The sequence below is a fragment of the Scyliorhinus canicula genome, chromosome 5 (assembly GCF_902713615.1).
Source record: "Scyliorhinus canicula chromosome 5, sScyCan1.1, whole genome shotgun sequence".
Classification (NCBI taxonomy): domain Eukaryota; kingdom Metazoa; phylum Chordata; class Chondrichthyes; order Carcharhiniformes; family Scyliorhinidae; genus Scyliorhinus; species Scyliorhinus canicula.
Genome location: NC_052150.1, coordinates 173623096 through 173646667, shown reverse-complemented (window position 1 = coordinate 173646667; position 23572 = coordinate 173623096). Strand labels below are relative to the sequence as shown.

The 23572-nt window shown below is 38.6% G+C and overlaps 1 protein-coding gene across 1 annotated transcript; it reads right to left on the bottom strand.

Moving 5' to 3' along the window:
- Positions 1-5144: 5144 nt before the first annotated feature.
- Positions 5145-21621, bottom strand: LOC119965693 (polycomb complex protein BMI-1-like). Its single transcript, XM_038796453.1, has 17 exons — positions 21363-21621; positions 20633-20744; positions 20477-20540; positions 20069-20103; positions 19040-19100; positions 18883-18939; positions 18738-18797; positions 17552-17608; positions 11073-11214; positions 10807-10903; positions 9214-9269; positions 9071-9121; positions 8156-8264; positions 8021-8066; positions 7688-7786; positions 6269-6349; positions 5145-6180 (listed from the first exon to the last, which is right to left on the bottom strand). The coding sequence occupies exons 1-17, from the start codon at positions 21499-21501 to the stop codon at positions 5854-5856; spliced, it is 1593 nt and encodes a 530-aa protein (XP_038652381.1). The 5' UTR covers positions 21502-21621; the 3' UTR covers positions 5145-5853.
- Positions 21622-23572: the final 1951 nt, after the last annotated feature.

The following is a 23572-nucleotide window of genomic DNA, read 5'->3' as shown; positions in this document are numbered from 1 at the left end:
GTCAGTTTGTTAACATCATCATTTCCCCACACTCGAGTCCTCGCTGCTCTCTATCAAACCAAATCATTTCTGCCCGAATGTCTAACCCCCCCCCACCCCGTCAACCCAAAAGCCAAGGCGAGAAAATAAAAATAAAGATGTGTTTCCCGGGGTGGGGGACAATGTTCCAGAGACGTGGCACGTTACCAATAACCGTTCACTCGACTCTGTACCAGTTGCAAAAAAGAAACTGGTTGTTTGTGAGAAAAGGAAATCCGCTCGTTGAGCAAGGAGCTAAAAAAGATCATGCAGTAGACAAGAACGTTACCCGCCGCTGACAAACAGGAAGCAGTTATCTGATTAAAACATTTACTTAGAATTTTGATGTAAGGTAATCGTGTAATGCTCGTATGTTTTTGTTAACGTCACAGTGACACCTCACTGTTTATGATGTTTTCAATATATAATGAACCACCCCATGAAAAAATCTTAATATTTATAACAAAAGGCACACTTCCTGGCCTCTCTCTCTCTATATTGAGGTAGCACTGTAGTTTACACTATTTTCAAATGTGGGAACACCGGCAAAATACGTCAAAATAAATGAGTCCTTTTTATTATATAAAGGATTACTCAGCATGCATTGCCGCGTTTAAGAATCCTACATTGCCGTGCCTTTTTGCACAGAGAATTTGTATTGACCTAAGATTATAACATTGACATGTATTTATATCTATCTTACAAAGGTACAGGATAGGATCATTGATTGTTTTCAGGACAGACCACCAATATTTCATTGGATGTTTTGCATCGTAACCTGACGATACCGCATGTTGGATCCATTTTTGTAGGCCAGGAAATAACACGTTGAAACAGGTACACAATTCTTTCAAAGCAACTGTGACCACTGCATCAGCTGAAACATTTAGGAGACACAATAAAAAAATAGTGCAGGTCAGTAATAAACTCCGAGTGGATGCCCATACTTAACGTATTTATCGTTTGGAAGTATGACGAAAAGATCAAGAGGAAGAAGTCTTACAACATCAGGTTAAGATCAGAAATAGAGTATTTCTTACTTTGGTCGAATTGTCTGTGTTAATTCTATTGGAGCTAGGAAGGCAGTGCCTTCACTGGCGTTCACCTTTCCACCGACAATTCAAATCACAAGCAGAGTATTTGAATTCATTCGTCGATCTAGACTTCCTCTCCCCAACACTCTACCTCTTGCCCATAAAGTTATATGTGAATGTGCCCAATGCGTCCCATGGTTGATTCACATGGCAACATTCACTCAATTGTCTGAAAAGGCCATAAAGATGGTATGACAATGTCAAACTTGTACAGCGATGGGAGAGTTTATTTATGTGAATTCAAGATTAAGTTACTTATAATTTTCTAAGTGGAACGATCTGATCGGCTCAGTGTTTTAAATAAGCCTTGGAAACAAGGGGAGCTCCGGTTCTGATGTTAGTAACTTTCATGGTCTCCTCTCAGAATAATCCGCGGTTTAAACACACTAATAGGTACCTTTTTTTCTACCTATGTCAGTGCAAAGTTAAAAAGCTTGTCCTGGCCGGACGCCCGTGGGCCTTTCTAAATGTGTTTCTACTCACCATCAAAAAAGTATTGTTGGTGTGGTTGCAGTACAAGAATCTTAATTACCCGCTCCTCATCTTTTGGTTTGCCTTACCTGGGTCTTTGTTGTTATGTTAACTTAGACTGGCATGAAATGTGATAATTTAAGGAAGACAAATAAGTAAAGCTTTTTATTTCACTCTGTTCACAAGAAAACATATCAACCTCCAACAACTACATTAATCTGGTTGCCACAAAATGTTTTCCTGACTAAGTGAAAGCCAGAAGAATGATCGTCCTTTGTAGAGATCTACTGCTCAGAGGGCAGGCCTTTTGTGCAAGTGAAATTGACTTTCAAAAATACAACATGCATATTCAATGAAATACTATAAATACAATTATTCACAGTTTTTTGATAGCAAATCAAGGCAAATATTATATACACCTGTTAAAATGATCAGTGTACAAATTCAACAATATTTACTGCTATTGAATTCATATTAATCCAAAAATTTGACATGATATTGGTTTATTCATATGATTGCCCCATGACGTGTATTTCCAGCGGTTTTTAACTGTAGATGTCAAAGTAACGAACCTAATTTGATTACCGGTGATTAGGGAGATTTGATTGGGCGTACACTTAAAGATGTGAAAATGTAGGAAAATAGATAGATATCATCGTTTTTGAAAACATCTTCTTTGTCTAGTTGTGCTCTATTTATTGGTGTTAATACCACAAGCTACGTCCAGAAACTAGAAACATATGGATCAGATATAATTGTTCACGTTTACCTTACTTGCTACATCGACTGAGCTTCATTTAGAGTAGTAGCTTCACGTGGAAGTAGAAGTAAGTTGAAGCAATCCCCTTTTATAGGACGAGTTGCAAAGGAAACAGTTAACAAATACCTTTCAGAAATGTTTGACTGATTTTGTTTGAACGTGACACTTAGGATCACGGTTGCAACATTTGCAAATAAAGCAGAGGAATATGTGTAGCGTTTTATGTTTCTAAAACTAATTGAAGATGCATTTCCAGTTCTGTTGCATTGCAATAGTCTGAGTGCTGAGTGTAAAGGGAACGTGTTTTCTCAAACAGGCATACATATATGGAATAATGCATTTAACAGGATAATAGAGGATAAAGAGGGTTCCCTGCATTGCTCTGAGGGACCCGAAGTATATTTCATATCTAGTACAGGCCAAGCTCTGTGGACTTTCTTTGGGAAATTTCTGATTTATTGGCTTTCGAACTGACTCGGGTTACTTGTTGACGCGCATCTAAAACCACTGACCATTCTGCAAACATAATAGTTTGATTGCACCCTGAGGGTACTAGATGAATGACGTCTCATTCGCGCATTGCATTGTCGCCTCCCTGGCTTCCCATTTCGTAACATTCCCCATCATGACCTCTTACATTTCTATGAAATTCAGAATCATTACTTTCCTTTTGTAAAACCATAACATCACCATAGTGACTTACTGCGGAATATAATTTTAAGGAGTGGAATGTTTAGAATTACACCCTCGCTAATTTGTACAATGCAGACTTTTTGTTTTCAACAGCAATTATGAAAGCTGCTCACTAACTGTAAGCATTTTCATCGACATAGTATTTGACGAGTTGTTCTGAATTTACAACATTGCAAATTATTGTTGTTACTGAAATGCATCTGCAAACTCGAACCATATTTTACCAAGCAATAGCATGATCGGGAGAAATAGGAATCAAAAAGTGAATACTAAGAGCTTATGCAAAACCATTGGATTTAATCGACCTCACAAGAAAACTCAAGCACGTGTATTGTGCTTTTCCTACATAGGGCTCAAATAACTATTGTTTACCTGCTAATTTGTCTACAATATCAGCGACAGTAGAACAATGCCAAAATACAGACAAAAGTACTATCTCGTTTTTTTCCTACAAATAAAATATGACCATCATAGAGGAGAAATTCTTATAAAGTCCTGTAGAGACGGAGTTTGGACCGGCCACTATAAAATAAACCGCTAACTTAGACAATCATTGTTCACGTGTAGACATCAGTAAATAAATGGATGATAGATCGTAGGCAATCTTATCCCTTTACAGCATCACTTAAAACACCACGAGCTCTTTAATACCGACTAATTCTTAAGATTAAAGCTCCAATATCCTTTGGAAGCTATCTTCTTATAACTTGCATTTATCAATGAAGACTCCATCCCTAAGAATGTCATTAGGAGTCAACCTTTGCAGCGTTATGTGAACCTACAAATATGCCAGGAAGTGAAAATAAAAACAAATGCTATAGCTTTCATTTCCCCATATAAATTATATTGTATTATTATCACACACACCTCTCAATGTTTCATGTTAACATATATCATAACATAAATAAATATAGAAGAGATTTCGCAAGAAAATTATACATAATTATACTGATTTGTCAAATGACATTGGGCCTGGTGACATTTGATATCACTATAGAAGAGATACTTTCTACAGTTGTGTTGTGTAACTATTCTGATTGAAATTAACATTTTAAGTTACCTGAAGCTTAATTCTTATCACCTAGTGTTAATTATTCTGTGTGGTCCAAATGTTGTCAATTGAGTCTCTGAAATTAAATTGTTTATATGCTACAGATGAAAACATTGAGAGTAATGTTCTTAAACTACTCTGCCTAAGATGGCCAAACCTCACCTTTGAATGAAAACAACAGCTAGCCAGTATCTGATATTACCACTGTTTGGAAATTTCAACACCTTCACAGCTCCAGGGTCCCAGGTTCGATTCCCGGTTTGGATCGATGTCTGTGTAGAGTCTGCACGTTCTCCCCGTGTCAGCGTGGGTTTTCTCCGGCTGCTCCGGGTTCCCACAAGTCCCGAAAGACGTGCTGTTAGGTAATTTGGACATTCTGAATTCTCCCTCTGTACCCAAACAGGCACCAGAATGTGGCGACTAGGGCTTTTCACAGTAACTTCATTGCAGTGTTAATGTAAGCATACTTGTGACAATAAAGATCATTAAATTATTATTATACTTTTAAAGTTATTTACTAAGACCAGGTTTACTGATATGGGTTAAACAGAAAATATCAAACTCATTATTTGGCTATGGTAACATATGGCACAGAATTTCTCAAAATAATGATTTGAATGCAGAGGGGCAGTATTTGCCTAATTTATAGTCTTTATCTACGTTACATACTGATTATATTGGATGTTTTCCATCCATACATACTATACTGTTGAAATGTTTTAAAGCATTTCTGAGATCAGAAGGCAGCATGTGGTGCAGTGGTTAGCACTGCTGCCGCACATTGCTGAGGACCCAGGTTCGATCCTGGCCCCGGGTCTGTGTGGAGTTTACACATTTTCCCCGTGTCTGCATGGGTCTCAGTCCCACAACCCAAAGATGTGCAGGATAGGGGGATTGGCTATGCTAAATTGCCCCTTAATTAGAAAAAAAGAATTGGGTACTTTAAATTTAAAAAAACATTTCTGAAATCTAGAAACTTAACTAGTCAATGAAATTCTGATGTTCAGTAAATATTGTTGTTCTATAGGCAATTCAAGTACTTCATACCACATTGGTCTAAAATGATAAATCATTAAAACAATTTTATTTGGGCTTGATCAATTCAGTATTTTCTTGAAGTACGTGTACTAATGCTGCAGGAAAACATTTAACAAACATAGATGCCAACATCTACTGTCAATCAGCTTTCACAGTGAAATGGCTAAAAATAATACATTTCCTTCTCAATTGGTGTCATTGTGTAAAATCACTAGCCTTTTATATTTCATCTGTACAGCTAATATCACAATGCCTACTACCGGCAAATTAAAAGTATATTGATATACAGATATAGTAAACTTCAATTCAATTAAACACAGTTGTACAAAATATCTTCCCACGTTTACATCTTTACAATAATTTCCTGCCCAGTTTTCCTTCATTTTCATCCTGCGAGTGTCATCTCGGCGCCATCATCGAGTCATTAAATCCAATGCTGTTAGGTGTAAATATCCTCATATCTTTGCAATACACATTTCAGTGATGTAGATCCTTTGTTATTTTGCATTCCCAAAAACTGGAAAATCATCTTGAGGAGCAAAAGATGTTGTCAAAACTATTTGTAGTATAGCCACATATTGTTTCTTGCTTTGAACAAAAATGTACAAGTCACTACAAAATAGTGATGTTAAGGATGCTCACAATGCATTCTCTATATCTATATATTATCACATAGTATGAACAGGTCTTCGGATATAGGTGGTGTACTGTCTATTTGGTGCATACTGTCAGCCTGATGATGCCGATGAGCCATTGACAGATGATTTGCGTGCTCTGTTGTTGCTGAATGGAATTTGATGATTGGTATTGGCGCTGGAGGAACCATTCATGGTAGTAGATATATGAGGAAAGTGTGGATGTGGTGACTGCCCTGGAGTACAGGGACTGGGCAGTGAAGATGATGTGGATGGTGCAGCAGCTGGGCTATTAGCCTTATCACTCCCAGAGTCACTTTCTATCTCTCCACTGGTGTTATTTAATCCATCTTGTTGATGACCAATCTTAGTTCTTTTGCATGTCGGCCGGACGCGATATTTTAGAGGAAGTGGTCCATTCTGAAATAAAATGTAAGATACTCTTGTGAGGATTGAAGGTACATGATTACATTTTCAAGGATCACTGGAACAGGTAGACTGGACTTACCCTCCTCCATGCGTAAATGTAGGCAATATCCATTAGAGTGTAGTAATCTTTCAATGGTTCATCTTCATACATAACATCAATCTAAAGTGCAATGAAAAGAGAGCAGGTTTTACCCAACTACTTTATTTGATCATTACAAAATATAACATGTCTCTTGGAAACGTAGACCTCACTGTAGTTTTATATAAATAGCAATGCACCACTGTAAAGAATGAAACTAGCAAGATACAAACATTACACAATAAGTTACATTCATTGTTTTATTAACTCACAGTAAGTCAGCAACATATCACTGATTTTACAAAATTGAGTAACCATGAAGATTTTGAAAGCAGGACAATTCATGTTTTATTAACTCACAGTAAGTCAGCAACATATCACTGATTTTACAAAATTAAGTAACCATGAAGATTCTGAAAGCAGGACAATTCATGAGCATTGTGTATCTTGCACTTTCAAGAATTGGATGCCATCGAACACTGGGGGGGGGGGGGGGGGGTTTGAATATAATGTTTACTTTTTAAGGGGTGACTATGGATTCTTATTTGGTCTTTTTTGTTTTGTTTTGTTTGGAATGCAGGGGTGGTGTTTGGGTGTGTATGATGAAGGAGAGGCTGGCTGAGGGATTGATATTGTATTTGTTATTGTTGGTTATCTTTTGTTTCACGTGTATTTGATGAAAACGTGGAAAATTAGGAGAATAATTTTTTTTTTAAAGATTTTGAAACCAGGCAAGAAAATGTACAACCTGATTTTCAGTCATGAATTATTAATTTGTCAGGACTGACAAGATGATAAACGAAAACAACTTGCCAGCTTGCAAAAACAACTCTTACAATCTCTCATTGTGGCCTTCTGATTTTTAGTATTACATCGGGTCCTTTGAGTTTGGTAGAAGCTCTTCTCTACATCAATGATTAGATCCTTCTCAACACAACTGATGCGTTTAATTTTATACTTATCAAAATATGGTTGGTGTGGTAAACTAGTGGAGTTCAAAATGTTCTGGGCGGCAAAATAAATCAGTTTGGAAACATCTCCAGCATTATGAAGTAACTTAAGTCTATTTTTATCTTAATAAATGTAACTATTATTTTTAAATCCCATTTCATAATACCGTTTGAGCTATTCAAGTTGTATGCATATAATTTGTCTGTGTGCATGCAAACAAGGGCCTCAAAATTGTGTGTGTAAAATATTTAAATTGCCACCTTAAAATGTCAGAGCTCTGTTGCAGCAGAACAAATAAATAAATACATTGTTATATTCTCCACCTTCCAAACCAGAAATGATTTGTAATAAATTAAACTCTTTCAAAACTACTTTTAATATTGGAACATAACTACTGATAGAATAATACTTTTTAAAATGAGAAATCATAACTCCTCTATAACTTTAATAAAGTGCTGCTCTGTGTACCTGAAATGCTTGAGGAATATCCATTTTACTCCTCAGGAATTTTCTTAAATGCATCACAGTCATGGCTGCTGGGCACCGCAAATATCTCTTGTCATTCATCTGGGCAGAAAGAAAATAAAGATTTGAGATAGAATGGCATTGTAATTGTCGATAAAGTCAAAATCTCAGGACTTCAAATATTAGTAGCTCTGTCTAAATATATCCATCATATATTACATATGCTAAAACAGCTTTCTATTTAATTTATTAGTCATTGCATGTTTAATCCCATTGCATGTTTAACTCCATTTGCAATAAAGTATGTTTGGCAAAAGAAATACATGCAAACATCACCTCATCTTTTGTCTTTTCTTTTTCTGCAATTCCTTTTCGTTCAGTCCTGTTATAAAAGACATTTAGAATTAAGACAAACTGCTAAGTCACAAATAGTTTGTGATACAGTATACTTTGTATGATTGCTGTACTTACTTATTTTGTTCATAAAATTCTATTGACAAGCTAATGATTTCATCATCTGTTATAATCCTCTTTTCTTCTTCTGTAACTTCACCCCTGTCTTCATTAGAGCCATTTGCTGCTACAAAATTTTGAATATTAGGAAACAGTGACTTCAGAATATTTTCACACCAAAATGCTTCAATGCAAATTTGGAAAATAATCAACAAATATAATATAAAGATTTGGACAAAAAGATGTCAAAATAAACCTGTACATTAGATTTGCAGCTCATTTGACATTTTATGTTTTCAACGTACCATTTTAGGTTTCATTTAAGACAGTTCAAACTGCTCCAAGAGCATAAATTACATTGGTATTAACTGAACGATTAATATTTGTGTGAACGCGCAGTGTTTAGCACAGCTGCCTCACAACGCCAAGGACCCGAGTTCAATCCCGGCCACGGGTCACTGTCCATGTGGAGTTTGTACATTCTCCCCGTGTCTTGATGGATTGGCCAAACTAACTTGCCCCTTTATATTAAAAAAATTGTGTAAACTCTATAGGAATAAGAGCATACAATTATCCTGATATGTACCAATTCAACATAAAATTAAAAATGTAAAACAAATGTGGGCCTATACTGAATAGTCTCATCACAACTATAGATCTATTTTTATCAGATTAGACACGGCTTTTTAAAATTAAAGCAACAACTGCATTGTTGAGCTTTGAAACCCAAAAGAGATTTACTAAATGTATACCAAAAAATGATGGTACAACTAATGCACAGAAATATTGAAAGAAATCTTTAAAAAGTTACACTTTACTATTTTGTGAAAAATAAATGAATGGTGACTAAAACCTGTCCTTGTTCAAAAATATTCTAGTATTATGTTCATGGGGGAGGGTGAAAAGCAATTAATTTTATCAGCACACACTTACCATCAGCAGAAGGATGGGCTGCATAGAAGTCCCTTCTACGTTTCATTTCATCTATAAAGACAAAAGCCCATTAGTCAAGTGATTGACAGAGCAATTCAATTCAAATGTAAATTTGTTTTATATAAAAACATTGCTATACTTACCTTTGAAAAGACCAGGAACTAATTTATATACAATATCTTGTAATGTTTTATCTGACCTAAAGAAAGGATTTGAACATGACAGTCATACTTTACAACATTGCAGAAATATTTAATTCCACTTGTTTTATTATACACAACATTAGCAATATAACATATTTGCATATATACTAGATTGATTTCTTAAATACCAAAAAATACCAAACTGTTCTCTTTATTAGGAACCACAATATATCAAAATGCTAAGTACTTCTCACATTTGGTTTATTATCTATGCTACCCATTTGGTCTTTTATCTATGCTACCCATTTGTTGGATTAGAGAAATGCCACCTAAATGGAACATTGTAGTCTGTAAACATCATAGATTCTGTCATTTTGGTGAAAATGTTCACTTTACAGGAATTTATTATAAGCATTATTCAACTGATAATTATTTGCTAATGTCGTTATTTTAAAAAAATATTTTTAATCAAGGCTTTTCAGCAAAATGTAAATATACAAAATATCAAAAGAAGACAATCAAAGAGCAACAAAAGGCCATCATATCAACCCCCCACCCCCCAACGCTAATGTAGTTATTAAAGAGCAACAAAAATACAACTGAGTTTTTAATTTCCATTCTGGAGATGTGTCAATTGGTAAATTGTGATGGAACCAAATGGTATTTCTGGAGAAGATATTGTGTTTACTCATTTATGTATAATATCTGAAGTCCAAAGTTTTGAATGTAACATGTACATTTTACTACTGCTCTTGCAATATTTTCTAGCATGTATTCGATATAATTTTCTTGTAGTAGAGTAATAGTAGAACTAAATTTAGTAAATCAATTGCTTTGTTTTTTGTTTCAGCTTAGTAAGAACTGGCAGTATGTGTGGCACTTTTCCATGCTTACTTTGGACAGTAATTGGAATTTTTTTCATAAAATGTTTCAAATTAGTAAACCTGGTTGATTGTAGAACTTAACAAAACTTGCAGTAAATTCAGTCAATCAACAATCAGACATTAGTTTCAACTGTCAGTTAACAGAACAAAAAAGTCTTAAATTTCCAATTTCTCTTCACGCAGCAGAAACATCCATTTATTGTATCTTTTGGTGGAAACGACTGTAAAGTATTTCTAGAATAGCACTGAATATCGCTGAGCTTAACATGATCTCAATTCTTGGAACTCCTGCCATCAAGGTTTTCCATACAACCAATTTTGTGTATTTCTTTCAAAACAGAATGTGAAACACCAGATTCTTCATTCAATCACTGTTAACTACTTGCAAATTAGATAATTGATATCAATAAAATTACCATTTTCTTAGATTCTAGTTTACAAAACATCCATAGTAAGTAGGTAGGATGATAGCTTGATTAATAAAGCAGATCCATTATCTTAAAGCAGTGCTGCATGACAGATGTGTAACTTAAAATATATTACGTGAAATTGTCTCACTAACCAAGGTGCAAGAGTGCATCATGTATTTAGTTTAAAATTGCATTCGTGCCAGTCTATCATATATGTCAGTTCCATATAGTAATTCAGTCACACTACTCGAAGACGTACATCTATTGGTGTAATCAAATATTCAGATCACCGTAAGTACCTGATGTTAAGAAGAGGCCTAGTTTTGTGAACTTGCACATCGCAAATAGGACAGTACTTGCTCGTTTCCAAGTAGCGGACGATGCAGGTCTTACAAACTGTGAATAAAAACAGGAATTGCATGCGGTTATAAACAAGCCGGAAGTAATGGTTGATCTGTAGACATGAAACGCTCTGTAATGCCTTTATTGATATACGTTAGAGTGTTTTCTTCATTTCTAACATAAGCAAGTAACCTGCTGGTCTGAGGCATACCAATGTACTTACATGAATGGAGACACTCAATGATGGTTGTTGCATCTATGAAGTATCCTCCACACAACACACACATCAAGTGAGGATTCAGTTCTGTTATTTTGATCCGTGTTGTTCGGTGCATTTTCTGACTAAAATGGCCGTGTTCTGGAAGCTGAGCAAAAATATAACCCATGTAAAAGGAATTGTTTTTCCAATTATAGAATTCAATTCCATGTTAAGTTCACTGGTTTGGTTTATTGTAATTGCTCCACATTATAAGTCGGATACAATCATTGAGTTAAACAAAACTGTTACTACCCACAATGGCAAGATACAAAATGGATACATTATTTTCTGAGCCATAATGGTCAACAAATTATAATTCATGAAACACTTTTGACATAAAATGCTGGCAGTGTATCAGGTAATCAATGTTTTGGCATTTCTCTTCCCTCAGCTGACTTCATCTTAATTGGCAAGGTAGTAACACAAACCAGTTCTGTAAAAACAATTGGTAACCCCAAAGCTAAGAATTGTTTTACTGAAATACTGATCAGCGGAGGGAGCTATATATGGGGAGTTGTAAAATCCGTATTGCATGCGCCAAATCACAACTAATTCATGCAAAGTGGCTAATTCATTGAAATGCACACTGAAACATTTTCGGAATCAAACAGATTTCAAGATGACCTTATGCCGACCACCTTTCCCCTAACCTCCACCGTGACAATAAAATAAAACCACCGCCCACAAACATGCAGGTTTATGACAATGAATTTTGAACAGCACTCCAGACCGTTTTGTTGGCTTTGTTTCCTTCATGTTTAAGCATAACAAAACCGCATTTGCTCGACTTTACACTCGGATACAAACCGGCTGTATCAAAACACATTTCTTTTCGCGAAACCCACATGCCTTTGGGCTTATATTTGTACCCTTTCGAGGCACGTCGGAATCGATGAAAAATTGTTGGGGGGGGGGGGGGGGGGGAGACAAAGCGACTATTTATTTAGCAGAACACTTTTGCATTACAAGGGTAATCGCATCTGGATTTGCAATCACACGTTTTATGCTTGACATGAAACCGACGATTCTGTAGCCCCGCGTAAAGCGAAACAGGAAGAATTGGGTTCTACAAAGCCATTTCCGGCAATTACATGTTCGTTGGAAATATTTTAATGAACATCGAGGTGCTTTACTAGTAACGTGATGCAGATACCAAGGCTGACCCGTTACAAATTTAATAAATAAAATAATGTTCGCGTCCTACACGAGGACCATTCTTAATGATCGAAAAGGCAAATTGAAGTCTGCTGGTGCCCATACTCGGCAATTCTTACAGTTACTATAGCAACTTGGGTTACACTTGGCATTTCGCCAGAGGACCGAAAATAGAGCGAGCTTCTGCGGGGGGGACCCATGGCGGTCATGTGGAAATATCGCAAATTCAAAACCTTCAACTTGCAATCACGACCGGAGGACGATCTGAGTAATCTAAACATGCAAATCTCACCGCCATTTCAAATGAGCCCTAACACAGCGCACATCATCGTTTTTTTTGGCTGTCCTTGAGATAGACTCCACGTCGACACTAGCTGCAAGTAGTGGCTTTTGTGATCAGCCGATTTTCTTCTGCAAACGCCTGTCTCCTTCCCAGAGTGGTGAGTAAAGGTGGCTGCGGTTCCACAGCAAGAGGATCACTTTGATAGTGCAACGCCTATTGATTAATAATTAATTGATAGGTGATCAGGAAACAGGAATTAATAAAGACTCAACGTTTTGCTAAACTTTTGTGGTTTGCCGCCCGTTCAAAATGTTTTTTTTAAAGAGGAAAGAGATGGCTTTTCTTAAGAAGCCAGTAAGAAAACTGACAACATGCAAATAACCGTGTGACGCCACAGAACCCAGAAGACGCGCACAAGTGAGAGCAAATACAGAGCAGGCACTACCGGCACAGTGAGAAGAGTGAGTCCTTATCGCTGCTCTTTACAGTGCCTACAACAGTATATATATACAGCGTTAAAATAAATAGATGTATCACAATTCATGCACATTTGCTTTAGGAAGGCATTTTTTTTTAACCCACAGCGCCGACGCGCGACGTTCCGAAGTAATCAAACTTACATCAGGTTATAAACAAATCAACATTTCTGCACTTCTTTGTATTTCAATTGGTGTTGAGACACAAACAAACCAGGTGCAGATTTCAATGCAGTTTCAGTTCAGTCCTTGCCCCCTTCAGGCAGTGGAACACAACAAAGAGGACTTGGTAGAAGTTCCCCGTTTAATATTTACTGGAGACTTCGCTGCTTTACACGCACCCACACCAATTCATGCCCTGAAACTCACACCCTGTTTTCCCATTTAGATGGAAGCTACAGACATTGCGTTTATCAGTTTGGAAGTTCAGATGGTGGCTTTTAGGCGGCTCTCGTTATCCCATTCCGCGGGAGAGAGAGGGGAAGAAAATAGAAAAAACAACCACGTGTTCCCCAAACGCTGCCCTCTCGTCGTCACACTCGTGATCGGTCCTGATCAGAGTGAAATAAACAAACCGGGTGCTCAATAGATTAACCACTCCATGTGTGAAACCTTGATGACGGGCAGACAACACAAGCATGGTGTACACAACCATGTAAACACACGTGTTTTATTTCACACACCCATGGGCTTCCGTTTATGCTGGGGAATCCACTTCAGCTGTGGGACTTCATGTCTCCCTGACTACTTCTGAAGCCCGATGCGGGGCGAACAATCATAACATCGTACCCAAGCATCCCGAAGCGACAAGCTTTAAGGAAGGGTGAAGTAAAAAAAAACCCACAACGTAGACCGATTGGCATATGGATCTTCAAGATGTTGCATAAGGGAAACCACACTCTAAAAATTCATAAAGTGTGAGGGCATCCAGTAGTAATCTGAGAAAAGTATGGTCTACTACAATGGTTCAACCGTGGTGCCCTGCATGTATCATTGCAAAGGAATCCATAGTCAGACCTGATCAAACCATCGCCACCACCATCTAAACACACATCCCTATAAATTAGATTTCTGAAAGCTACATTAAAGCTGTACCAGAGCTCAGAACATAATATTAGCTTTTCAACAAAAACTAGTACATAGCATGGTTGAAATAAAAAACATGGGTAATGGGGCACTGCAAGATGGACTGTTTCATTTACTTCCAGTGGCCATTCTGATTTTGGAGCCATCAAACTACTTGGAGCAAAACAAAATCATTTAACTGCATATGTTTCCTAGAACCTGTTCCCAGCTTGAATACATCAGAGTAGAGACCATGCTATGATACCAAACCCCTATATGACTGAGGGGACAGGTTTAGAAGCACGTCTTTTCTGTGTGTATATGTGTGTTCTCACACAATTTCAAGTGTCCCCGTCAGTTGCTGCTTGGATATAGCCGAAAGGATTTTGCGACCAAGGCCATCCTGGCCCCTGACATTCGGTATCCACACAATCAAAACATAACCAAGATTGTATCGCAGCTCGATAGCCCCTTGCCTTCCCCACCACTACCGCCAACAACACTATCAACAAGACAACACTGGACTGGGGCAGCAAACGACGCCACACACGTTCTCGGAATCCACTCTAATGAATGTAACTGGGCAAACAAAAAAAAGCGAAGAGAAACACTTGCTCACTCCCACTCATATTCAGCAAGCCTTGTGCTCCGCGTGGAAAATCATTGCTGTCAATCTGATACAGTCCTTCCCAAGTACAGAATTTAAACAAGCAAATGTCCACAAACACACATGAAAAAGTGTTGCTGGCTGATTATAACAAAGCTTCACAGGCTGCTGGGTTGTTTATTTACTTCTGACACCAGCAGCACTGTACAAGGATCCGGGGGGGGGGGGGGGGATTGCACGGCCACCAACCGCCATGTTTACCGTCAAAACCCAAAGAAGTTCTCCTGGGAAGTTAAGTTCAGAAAAGGCACCACATTCGACTTTTCGCCCAAACAGTCACACGAGCTCATACCTCACCGTGTATGGATCCCAACTCTATAAAGTCACTCCACTGGCTTCCCCGTTTGATGTCAAAATGTACATTTGTATCCGAGGTGACTAATAACACTTGGGCGCTACACCAGCAAATTTCTACCATGGTCAGCCTTCAAAGATATTTCAATAAAAATCCGCGGCGGATCGAACCTCCCAACTTGCACTGATCGAAAGTATAATTCTCATTCCCTCCATACAAACGAGCAGGAAGGTCGCAGACTCGGACGCGGCGGAGAATCGAACATTGTTTTTTGCAAATGAAGTGCGTAACGAAACTGAGTGGAAATAAGGACGGCGATGAGCCGCTGTCAGCCTCAAGAGCGAGAAGAGAGAGAGAGAGAGAGGAGGGGGGAGAGAGGAGAAAGAGAGCACCGGGTGCATTTCAAACAGCGAGATCGGCCTCAAGTGGCGACCACAATGTACCTGGGGGATCGTTTGCAGACAGTGCAGCCTCGGTGAGCCCATGCCCGGGGCACGGGGACTCCCGGCTGCAGCCTGCACCCCGCGGAAAACAATGAAAGTTGGAGATCAGGGGGAAAAAATGAATCGCAGCCAAGCGGCCATCTTGCATGAAGTGCAGACGCTGTCAATTGCAATCGCAGAGGCTGCAGCTTCGAGAGAGAGAAAATAACATTCGTTAAACGCTGGCCCTTCAATCCTCACACACACACGCATACACACACACACCCTGGCACGGCCCGATCTGCACCCCTGCAATATTTGTCCAGCCGATCCTACCTGCTTCCGAGGCGGCGAGGCGGCTGGGCTATCCCCGGTTGGAGAAGTTGGGGGGGGGGGGGGGGAATAAAACGCACCCCCGGAGCCCCAGTGATGGGTGCCGTGAAACTGACACCGTCCCCAAAATGGCTCGAGTTCGACCGCCCCGCGCCGTCACGTGGTCTCATTCCTTAAGGGTGGCCTGGGAATTAGAGTCGGTGTAATCAGAGCCGGACCGGACCCCCCCCCCCCTTCTCTCCTCCTCCTCCCCTCCCTCACCGCCTTCCTCTACCACCCATCCACCTCTTTTTTAAAAAAGCACAACAGCAAATAATGCACCCTTTACCAGCTTACACATCAACTCAAGCTCCATTCCACCAATATCAAACCCTTTTAAAAAATCTATACACGTCGCCGGGTAAAATAAGAGTCTCGTGGTCACAATACAAAAAAAAGAGGTTATTATATAATAAAATCCGACTGCCAAACTTTTATTTCAGGGTCTTGTTCCACATTTGAGATTGTGCATCTTAGCCAAGAGATCTAATGAAAAGCTGGCTCTATTGTAAATCTGTACGCTCGTATTCTTAAAGTATCAATGGCATATATCATCCTGCGATTGGAAGTGCTGTAGGATGATTGCATTGAAAACTTCACTTGGCAGCGGCTGGGGATTGGTGCGTGAGGCGATCCTCTTTTGATCCAAATTTTGTCTTTGAAATATTTGTTGTACGGTTTACAGCGTCATCATTCCTCCCAGCACAGATAAACTACAGGCAGTGGGACGCGGGCGAGTTCCTACAACTGGTTCACTTCATACATCCCGTCTCTCCGTACTGTTATGCCACACAGGCGCCGGGGAAAGTCTCCTACCTCGCATTTTGGCTTAAATTGGGAAAACAAAATAAAATGCAAACGCGGCTCGGATGAGAGAAGAAAGCCGAGGTTAGAAGTTGGCTATCTGCAAACGAACGGATTGACAGACATTTTGCAAAATAGGTTTATTAACAGTTTAAAAAAACATTCACGGGGGGGGGGGGGGGGGGGGTGCGGTGAAAGAGAAGCCTACTTTGCGTTTCCAAACGCAATTTATAAACTACCTTGGTATTTACTATTGACGTTCCCCAATTTCCAGCAAGTCTTGTAATTTACATGCCATTATTGTCAAGAACATAGGACAACAGCCACTAAACCACTTCTAAAACGTGGTATATAATTACATGACTGTCCACTTAAATAATTGGATCCAGTTCATAAATCCTCCCACACCCATCCACCCCACAAAAATAAACTGGCGTCCACGAAAATTAGAAATCTCTCCAAAACGTTGCCTTTATTCCAGGGGTCGGGATCAATTCGAAAGCGACATACATGTGCTAGGAGTCAAAATACTGTTACAAAGAAAGCATGATCCAGCCAGGAAATTTCAGACAAACGTTAAGTTTATAGCAAGCAAACTGTACGAAATAAGATAGCGCAGACTCGAAGAAACATATCTTTATTATAGAAAAATCGTATATACAGTCAAACACGACACATCTGATACAGCAAAACTCTCCATCTACTCCCCCATCTAGAGACGCATTTTATTCAAGCATCTGGCGGAATTGTATACATTCGCCAAATGCAACGTTTGAACTATTTATAGGTTCTCTGTTGTTCGCGTCTTTTGCATAGAATGTGGAAGCACGCAGGTTTTGGAGGATTCCTTTTATACCACCCACAGCCTCGAGTTCAATCGCGGTCCCCACAGCTTCATCAATTACATCTGACTCGCCTTCTCCATACTTTTAGCTGCATCCTTCAACTTCCCCAAAAGATCCTGCCATGGGAAAACAGATTTAGAAAATTATATACATTATATATATCACACCGACGGAGACACGTATTTCACCGTTAGGGAAAAAGGGAGAATACTTTTAACATAGAAATGCATTTAAAATATTTCTAAGGGTTACAATCCCGCAGCAAGACATTAAACATTATCTGCCAATCATACAGTAGATTTCGACCCCCGGTTCAAAGTGGAATCTTCAACACGATACAGGGGCTGGAACGTTTTAAATAACACTACCAAGATTTAGAAATTCCTAAAATCTGTGCAGGGTGAAATAAAACTCTACTTTGACTGAACAGATGGCTCATTCCACAACAAAAAAGTCGCAAAATTCGTTGGTTTGTAAATTTCGAACTGAGATACGTTTTGTAAAATACCTCTAATGGGAAAGATGCCGACGGCAGTGCCTCTTAAAACGTTAGCAGTGTTTTGTTAATTGTGAACTAAATTTTCCCCAAAAAATGTGACAAATGTCACCAATAATAGCACTGAGCCTTGTAAACGCAAATGGTCATTTACATGAAAACGTTTCCGTAGAATAAACCAGGTAGTTTCACATTAGACGAGTCAGAGAATACAAATAAAAGCGAGAGCAATGTACCACACATAGTACTCTTCTTCCCTAAAATTGTAATAAAAAGCGATTAGCTATTTACAAATTTATAGATCTGATGGGCATGATGCAAAATGAGTGGGGTGAATGGGGAAAACGCATGCAAACAATGAAACCCGGGGTTTCCCCTCTTTCAATCGATCGCCAGTGAACTAACTATCTGGGAAAAGTCGCTGCACGGGAAAAAATGAACAACAAAATCAATGCCTAGTCGTGGCTCCCGAAATCAAACTAGTGTTTAAATGAACGAGACATTCAAATGTAAATTGATTTTTGGCCTCTATGTAACTTGTCTTTTAGGTGATCCCACAAAGTACTTTGTTTGCTAACAATCCGTGTTCCCAAAGTTGCGTCCCAAAAGTAGCGAGTCACTGACTCAGAAGGCTAGCATTTTACACTTGGGCCTAAAGCGCTGCGTAACAAGCATCACCAAAAAAATTAAATCTTGACAGAGAAAACGCGTCAATATTTTGAAAAGGAGATGAAGTTTTGCTGGAATACCTGCAACTGCTCCATTGTACAACTGAAAGTAACATCCTGAGCCGGCCGGGACCCACCATTCTGTTAAAAAAAAGGTTAAAGCAATATTAAGCCGTGTTAAATAAGCAATTCAAACCCAAAACAACATGTTTGTTTTAACCCTTACCTCAACATTCAAGGTTAATAAATATGCCGCTTGGTTGACTTTGTGAAGATGGTTATTCTGGAATACAGATATAAAAAAATGGTTTTAGCTGGAGATAGGTTGCGGCCGACTATTCTGAAATATAAAGTATGAAAAGATTAAACGTTGCTACTTTTACCCTAATGTGATACTCCAGGCGCCAAGAAGCATCAATGATATGAGAAGGAAATCTTCCTAAACTGCAAAATATTTAGCAGGAATGAAAATTAATGCATTGCACAAATTTATATGCCATACTGGTAATCACACAATCCCTGCATTTTCCAACTGAGTCAGAACCCACCCCTTTCCCCAAATCAGCAGTTTAACAGGGATTCATTCAAAGCATCATTTGGGTTCAACTATTAAAATCTCAATTAAACAAGTTTGTGGCTTTTGTTGGCGAGATGCTGTTTTCCCTGTGAACCCCCGCTCCCTCCTCCGCGTATAAAGCCGAAGCGAGCATAATTTTTTTTTTAATGTTTCACTTCAATGACCATAGGATGGTGGGATGACCATAGGATGGTGGGATGATAGCCCTGATCGTTAGGAGCGGAATTTTCTGTATGTTTATTCTATAGTTTGTAAACGCGAGTCTCAAAAAACGTCAACCTTTTAAATAAATGTATGGCCAACATTAAGTGTGAACACGGACAAGGGGTTAATTAGCATGGATGCAAATGCTGATTTATTTGTCTCTCCTTCAATTTTCGAAATGTTTTAAGTACACGTTGCTGAGGTGCAAGACGAAAATAGGACTTCATCTCTCTTCCAGATTATGGTAGGAGACCGCATTCAAAATCCACTCCACAAAGCCACATCAGCTACGGAGTTAAAATAAATGTAAAGCAATCAAATCTAATTATGATTCAGAGGCAGCGTGTGCAGGTCTAACTGAACGGCATTGGACCATAATGGTATGGCCAATTGAACCAAAAAACAGTCCAGAAATAGTTTCAGCATTTCAGTTGTTTTAAACCCTTGCCAAGCTGCAAATACTAGAAACCTCCGCACGAAATTGGAATTCGCTAACTCAAATTATTTATAAGGGAGTGATACAAGACATTTCAATTTTTAGATTCCGCACCCAAGATGCAACACCACCTTTAACGCCCATCCCTACACAGCTAGTTACACAGCAAGTTACACATATGCAACGAATACTCACCTTCCTAGCAAGGTTTCCACTTTATCTTTGTACTTCTAAATACAGTATCATAAGGAAACATAAGCGGCATTATCAACGCTACAATAGTATTAGCTTCGGTTACTACATGTTCAGTAAGTGTATACAATGTAGGTGCTCACTTTAGTATTTTACTTGTATAAACGAGCTCTGATAAATCCATAAGGAATTACAAGATCTTAGCCCCCTCCCCCAAACAATCAATTATCTGTATTGTCAGCTGTACACTAAAAGATTAGTAGGCTAGTTTTAATGAAAAAAGTGAACAATATTTCCGATTCATTTTCTTTTCGTGGAAAAGTGCTAAACTGCAGTACTCCCAATAACTTTACAGAATACAGTATGGTATGTGAGGGACAGCAACAGTATGGTATGTGAGGGACAGCAAACCTGGTATGCTGCGCAAAATGTGTCTATTCTTTCTCCTCCAAATCTACAGTCTTCAAGCAACGTGCTGGAATTGAAGAACATCAGTCATAAAATGTCTCCATATCCGAAAAAAAAGTTAAACTGAGTACACAATAGTCATAAATCTTCACAGGTAACCTTATAGTCGATATGTCGGCGTTTTGTTTTCCTGCCTCCAATACGCAGGTGGCGATGGCTACATGGCATTGTTTCAGCAAAGTCAAGTCCAAATTTCCCAGTTCTGCATGGCCTGCATAACAGTAGTAGATAAAGGATTTTCAATACCATTTTCACATTTTAAAAAATTCCACCATTTAGAGGGTGCGTCTGGTCCGAGACGTACATGACATTTAGTAATAAGTTATTTTGTCTGCTACTTTAAAAAAACTGACTGTTAGCTGCCAGGAAATTCATGTCAAATATTTTATTGTTTTTTGCCGAATTATTTGGATACATTGTGCCTTCAATGATAACGACCACGCTAAATAAGTCACTTGGAGACAGTGTTGTGTCTGCTTTTACTTACACAATATATGGGACCTTAAATATTTGTTAAACAACTCAGATAAAACAGAATGCACTTTCAGTCGGCAACCCTGATGCATTAGGCCCCAGGATATTCGTCCACAACAATGAACAATATGCATTTCGCGCCATCAAGTCGACAGCTCGAGAACAAGGAACCGGTCAACAGAAACGCGGTTAGCAAATAACACAGTGCCGCAAATGTTATTTATAACTGGGTTCGGGAGCATTACGACGCAGAGCCGTTTGCAAAGGAACAAACCGACCGTGTCCTTCCTGTATTAAATCAGTATAAAAGAGCCAGCAGCCGCCCTCCACAAATAGCTCGAAAATACGCGCTCACCAAATACTGCTCCGTCTGTTTGTGGGTTTATGAGGCTCTCGAAAGCCGCTTCCACTAAAATGTGGAATGTTTTGTTGGAGAAGTGGCTGGGATCGGCCAGCAATTGCAGCCCTTTCAGAGTGTACTCTGGCAGCTCCATTGTGCTGGACTGACCTTCGACACAGAGCCACGTGATCGAGCTCAGCTGATCCACGCGGATGTGACAGTGTTAGCAATGAAGAGCAGCAGCAGCAGAATATCAACACGCTCTGCTCCACCAAGTGAACAGTCTGCTCGCCATCAAATTGCTTTCACCTAGTAGCCATTCCGACAGAAATATAACCATAATTAGAGTACAAAATGCGGGAGAATAATAGTCTATGCAATCATGTGAAAACGTTCTTTGCAAGCTATTTCCGCAAAACGTTTACACACATTAAACCAGTACACCGTTAATGTCTCCTCGCATAGGGCATTTAAACCAGTTTAAAATGCAAAGACAAAATAAAATGCCCATGTTATTGTTAATTCAAACAACAAAGCATTGTTAAGCAGGCTTTCAATTTATTACTACGTTTAGATATAAATAATATGCAACGGTAAATGCAATCGTGTATAGAGAGCACGATGCAATAAGTGATTATGTGGCTAAGTAGTTATCGTACTTAAGTAGTTGGCTTAACAGAAACTTTTTTTTTTCTTACAAATCTTTTTTCTTTTTTCGGTTGCTTTGGTGCAATTAATTAGGTACTTCTAGCAATACACCAAATGTCAGTTAGTTAAGTACTAAACAGTGGCCAATCATTTAGTAATGCTATACATTTTGTTCTTGTTCAATGCTTTTTCCTTGCATTGCACCAACAGGAAATCAAGTTTAACATTTTATTGTTTTTGCAGACTTATTTTATATATTCTAACTTTGTAGAGCTCCCATTAAGTCCACATTTACTTAGTGGTGCTCATCAGCTGTAGTATAACCACAGCTGGAGCATGATAACCACTGTTGAAAACATATGTTTGATAGCATTGATTAAGGGCAGCTGTGATGTTCCTAAAGTTATCCAGTAGCATTCCCCATGTCTAAGCTCAATGTATGTGGGTTATCTGGGAGATGGCATTCCTTCATGAAGGATGACTTTCATGACGAGAGGAAAGTGGCAAGTTTATTTTAGCATCTCTCAAATATACTAGCAAAAATGCAGTGGGATAGCAAGACCTGAAATGAAACCACCCCCAAGTCAGTTTTTAATGTGCTCAATTGGATGTTCTTTTTTGTTGGTTCAATCAGAGATCACATGGCCGAGATACGTCTTCCAGCTTTCTGTGTACTTTGTGACATTATATAAGCACAATTAAATTAGTTAAAGGCCAGATTAGGCATAGGGTAAAACAGTTTTTAACTGTTCAATAGGACTCTATTAATCCAAACTCGATGTGAGTACATTATTTATGCTAGTAAAGATGCAAGTATATGATACTTTCATTTCCCACATTACCATCCATCTCAATGACACTGTTTCACTAATACTAAATAATGGAAGGGACTGCTTTTATGTCCCAGAATTGTGTACAGTAGTTGCAATTTTCTGCTTAATGCTTGGCTAAAAATGAATGGAGAAGACGCATCCATCCAACTAATCTGGTTGAGTTTAAATCCAATTTTGAAGTGAAAGAAAATGCTCTTTCTAATCCATTGTGCCATTTATACCCCAAGAATGATTTTCTGACTGCAATTAGTTCAAAACTGATTGTCAAACAATCATACTATTTGACAATGACGTTAAAGCTTTGAGTCCAAATCTGGTTCAGCACTTTTATGTGTGCTGATTGTGATAGTGTCTAAGGTCAGTTTTTAAAAAATCTTTTATACTGTGTTTTTATCATCTTCCATTGTGCACATGCTGTTGGTCTTTTGTTAAATATATAGTGTTTTGATCTGGTTTAGACTGTTGATGATAAATATCTTTGTTAGTTGTAATAATCCTAAACGATGGAGTCGCAGCTGAGATCATCCACAATTTAACAAAATGTAATAGGACAATGCTGACAGTCATAAGAACAGTAGGTTGGAAAATAAAAGCATTGTTCTGGAGTAAGGATTATTTATTTGGGTTTAAGGTGGCACTAGCGTACAGGAGCATCATGCCTTATTTACACCAAATGGAACAATGCAAGGTTGCGTGCACTAAAATGGCAATGTGAGTAGATAATCACATACACACTACATACTT

Coding starts and splice junctions, on each gene's coding strand:
- LOC119965693 (XM_038796453.1), bottom strand. CDS start 21,501: ATGGAGCTGCCAGAGTACACTCTGAAAGGGCTGCAATTGCTGGCCGAT. Junction 11,215..17,551: donor TGGAGAAGGCGAGTCAGATG/TAATTGATGAAG, acceptor ATTTTTGCTCAG/CTTCCAGAACACGGCCATTT. Junction 8,265..9,070: donor AGCCCATCCTTCTGCTGATG/GTAAGTGTGTGC, acceptor AAAATTTTGTAG/CAGCAAATGGCTCTAATGAA.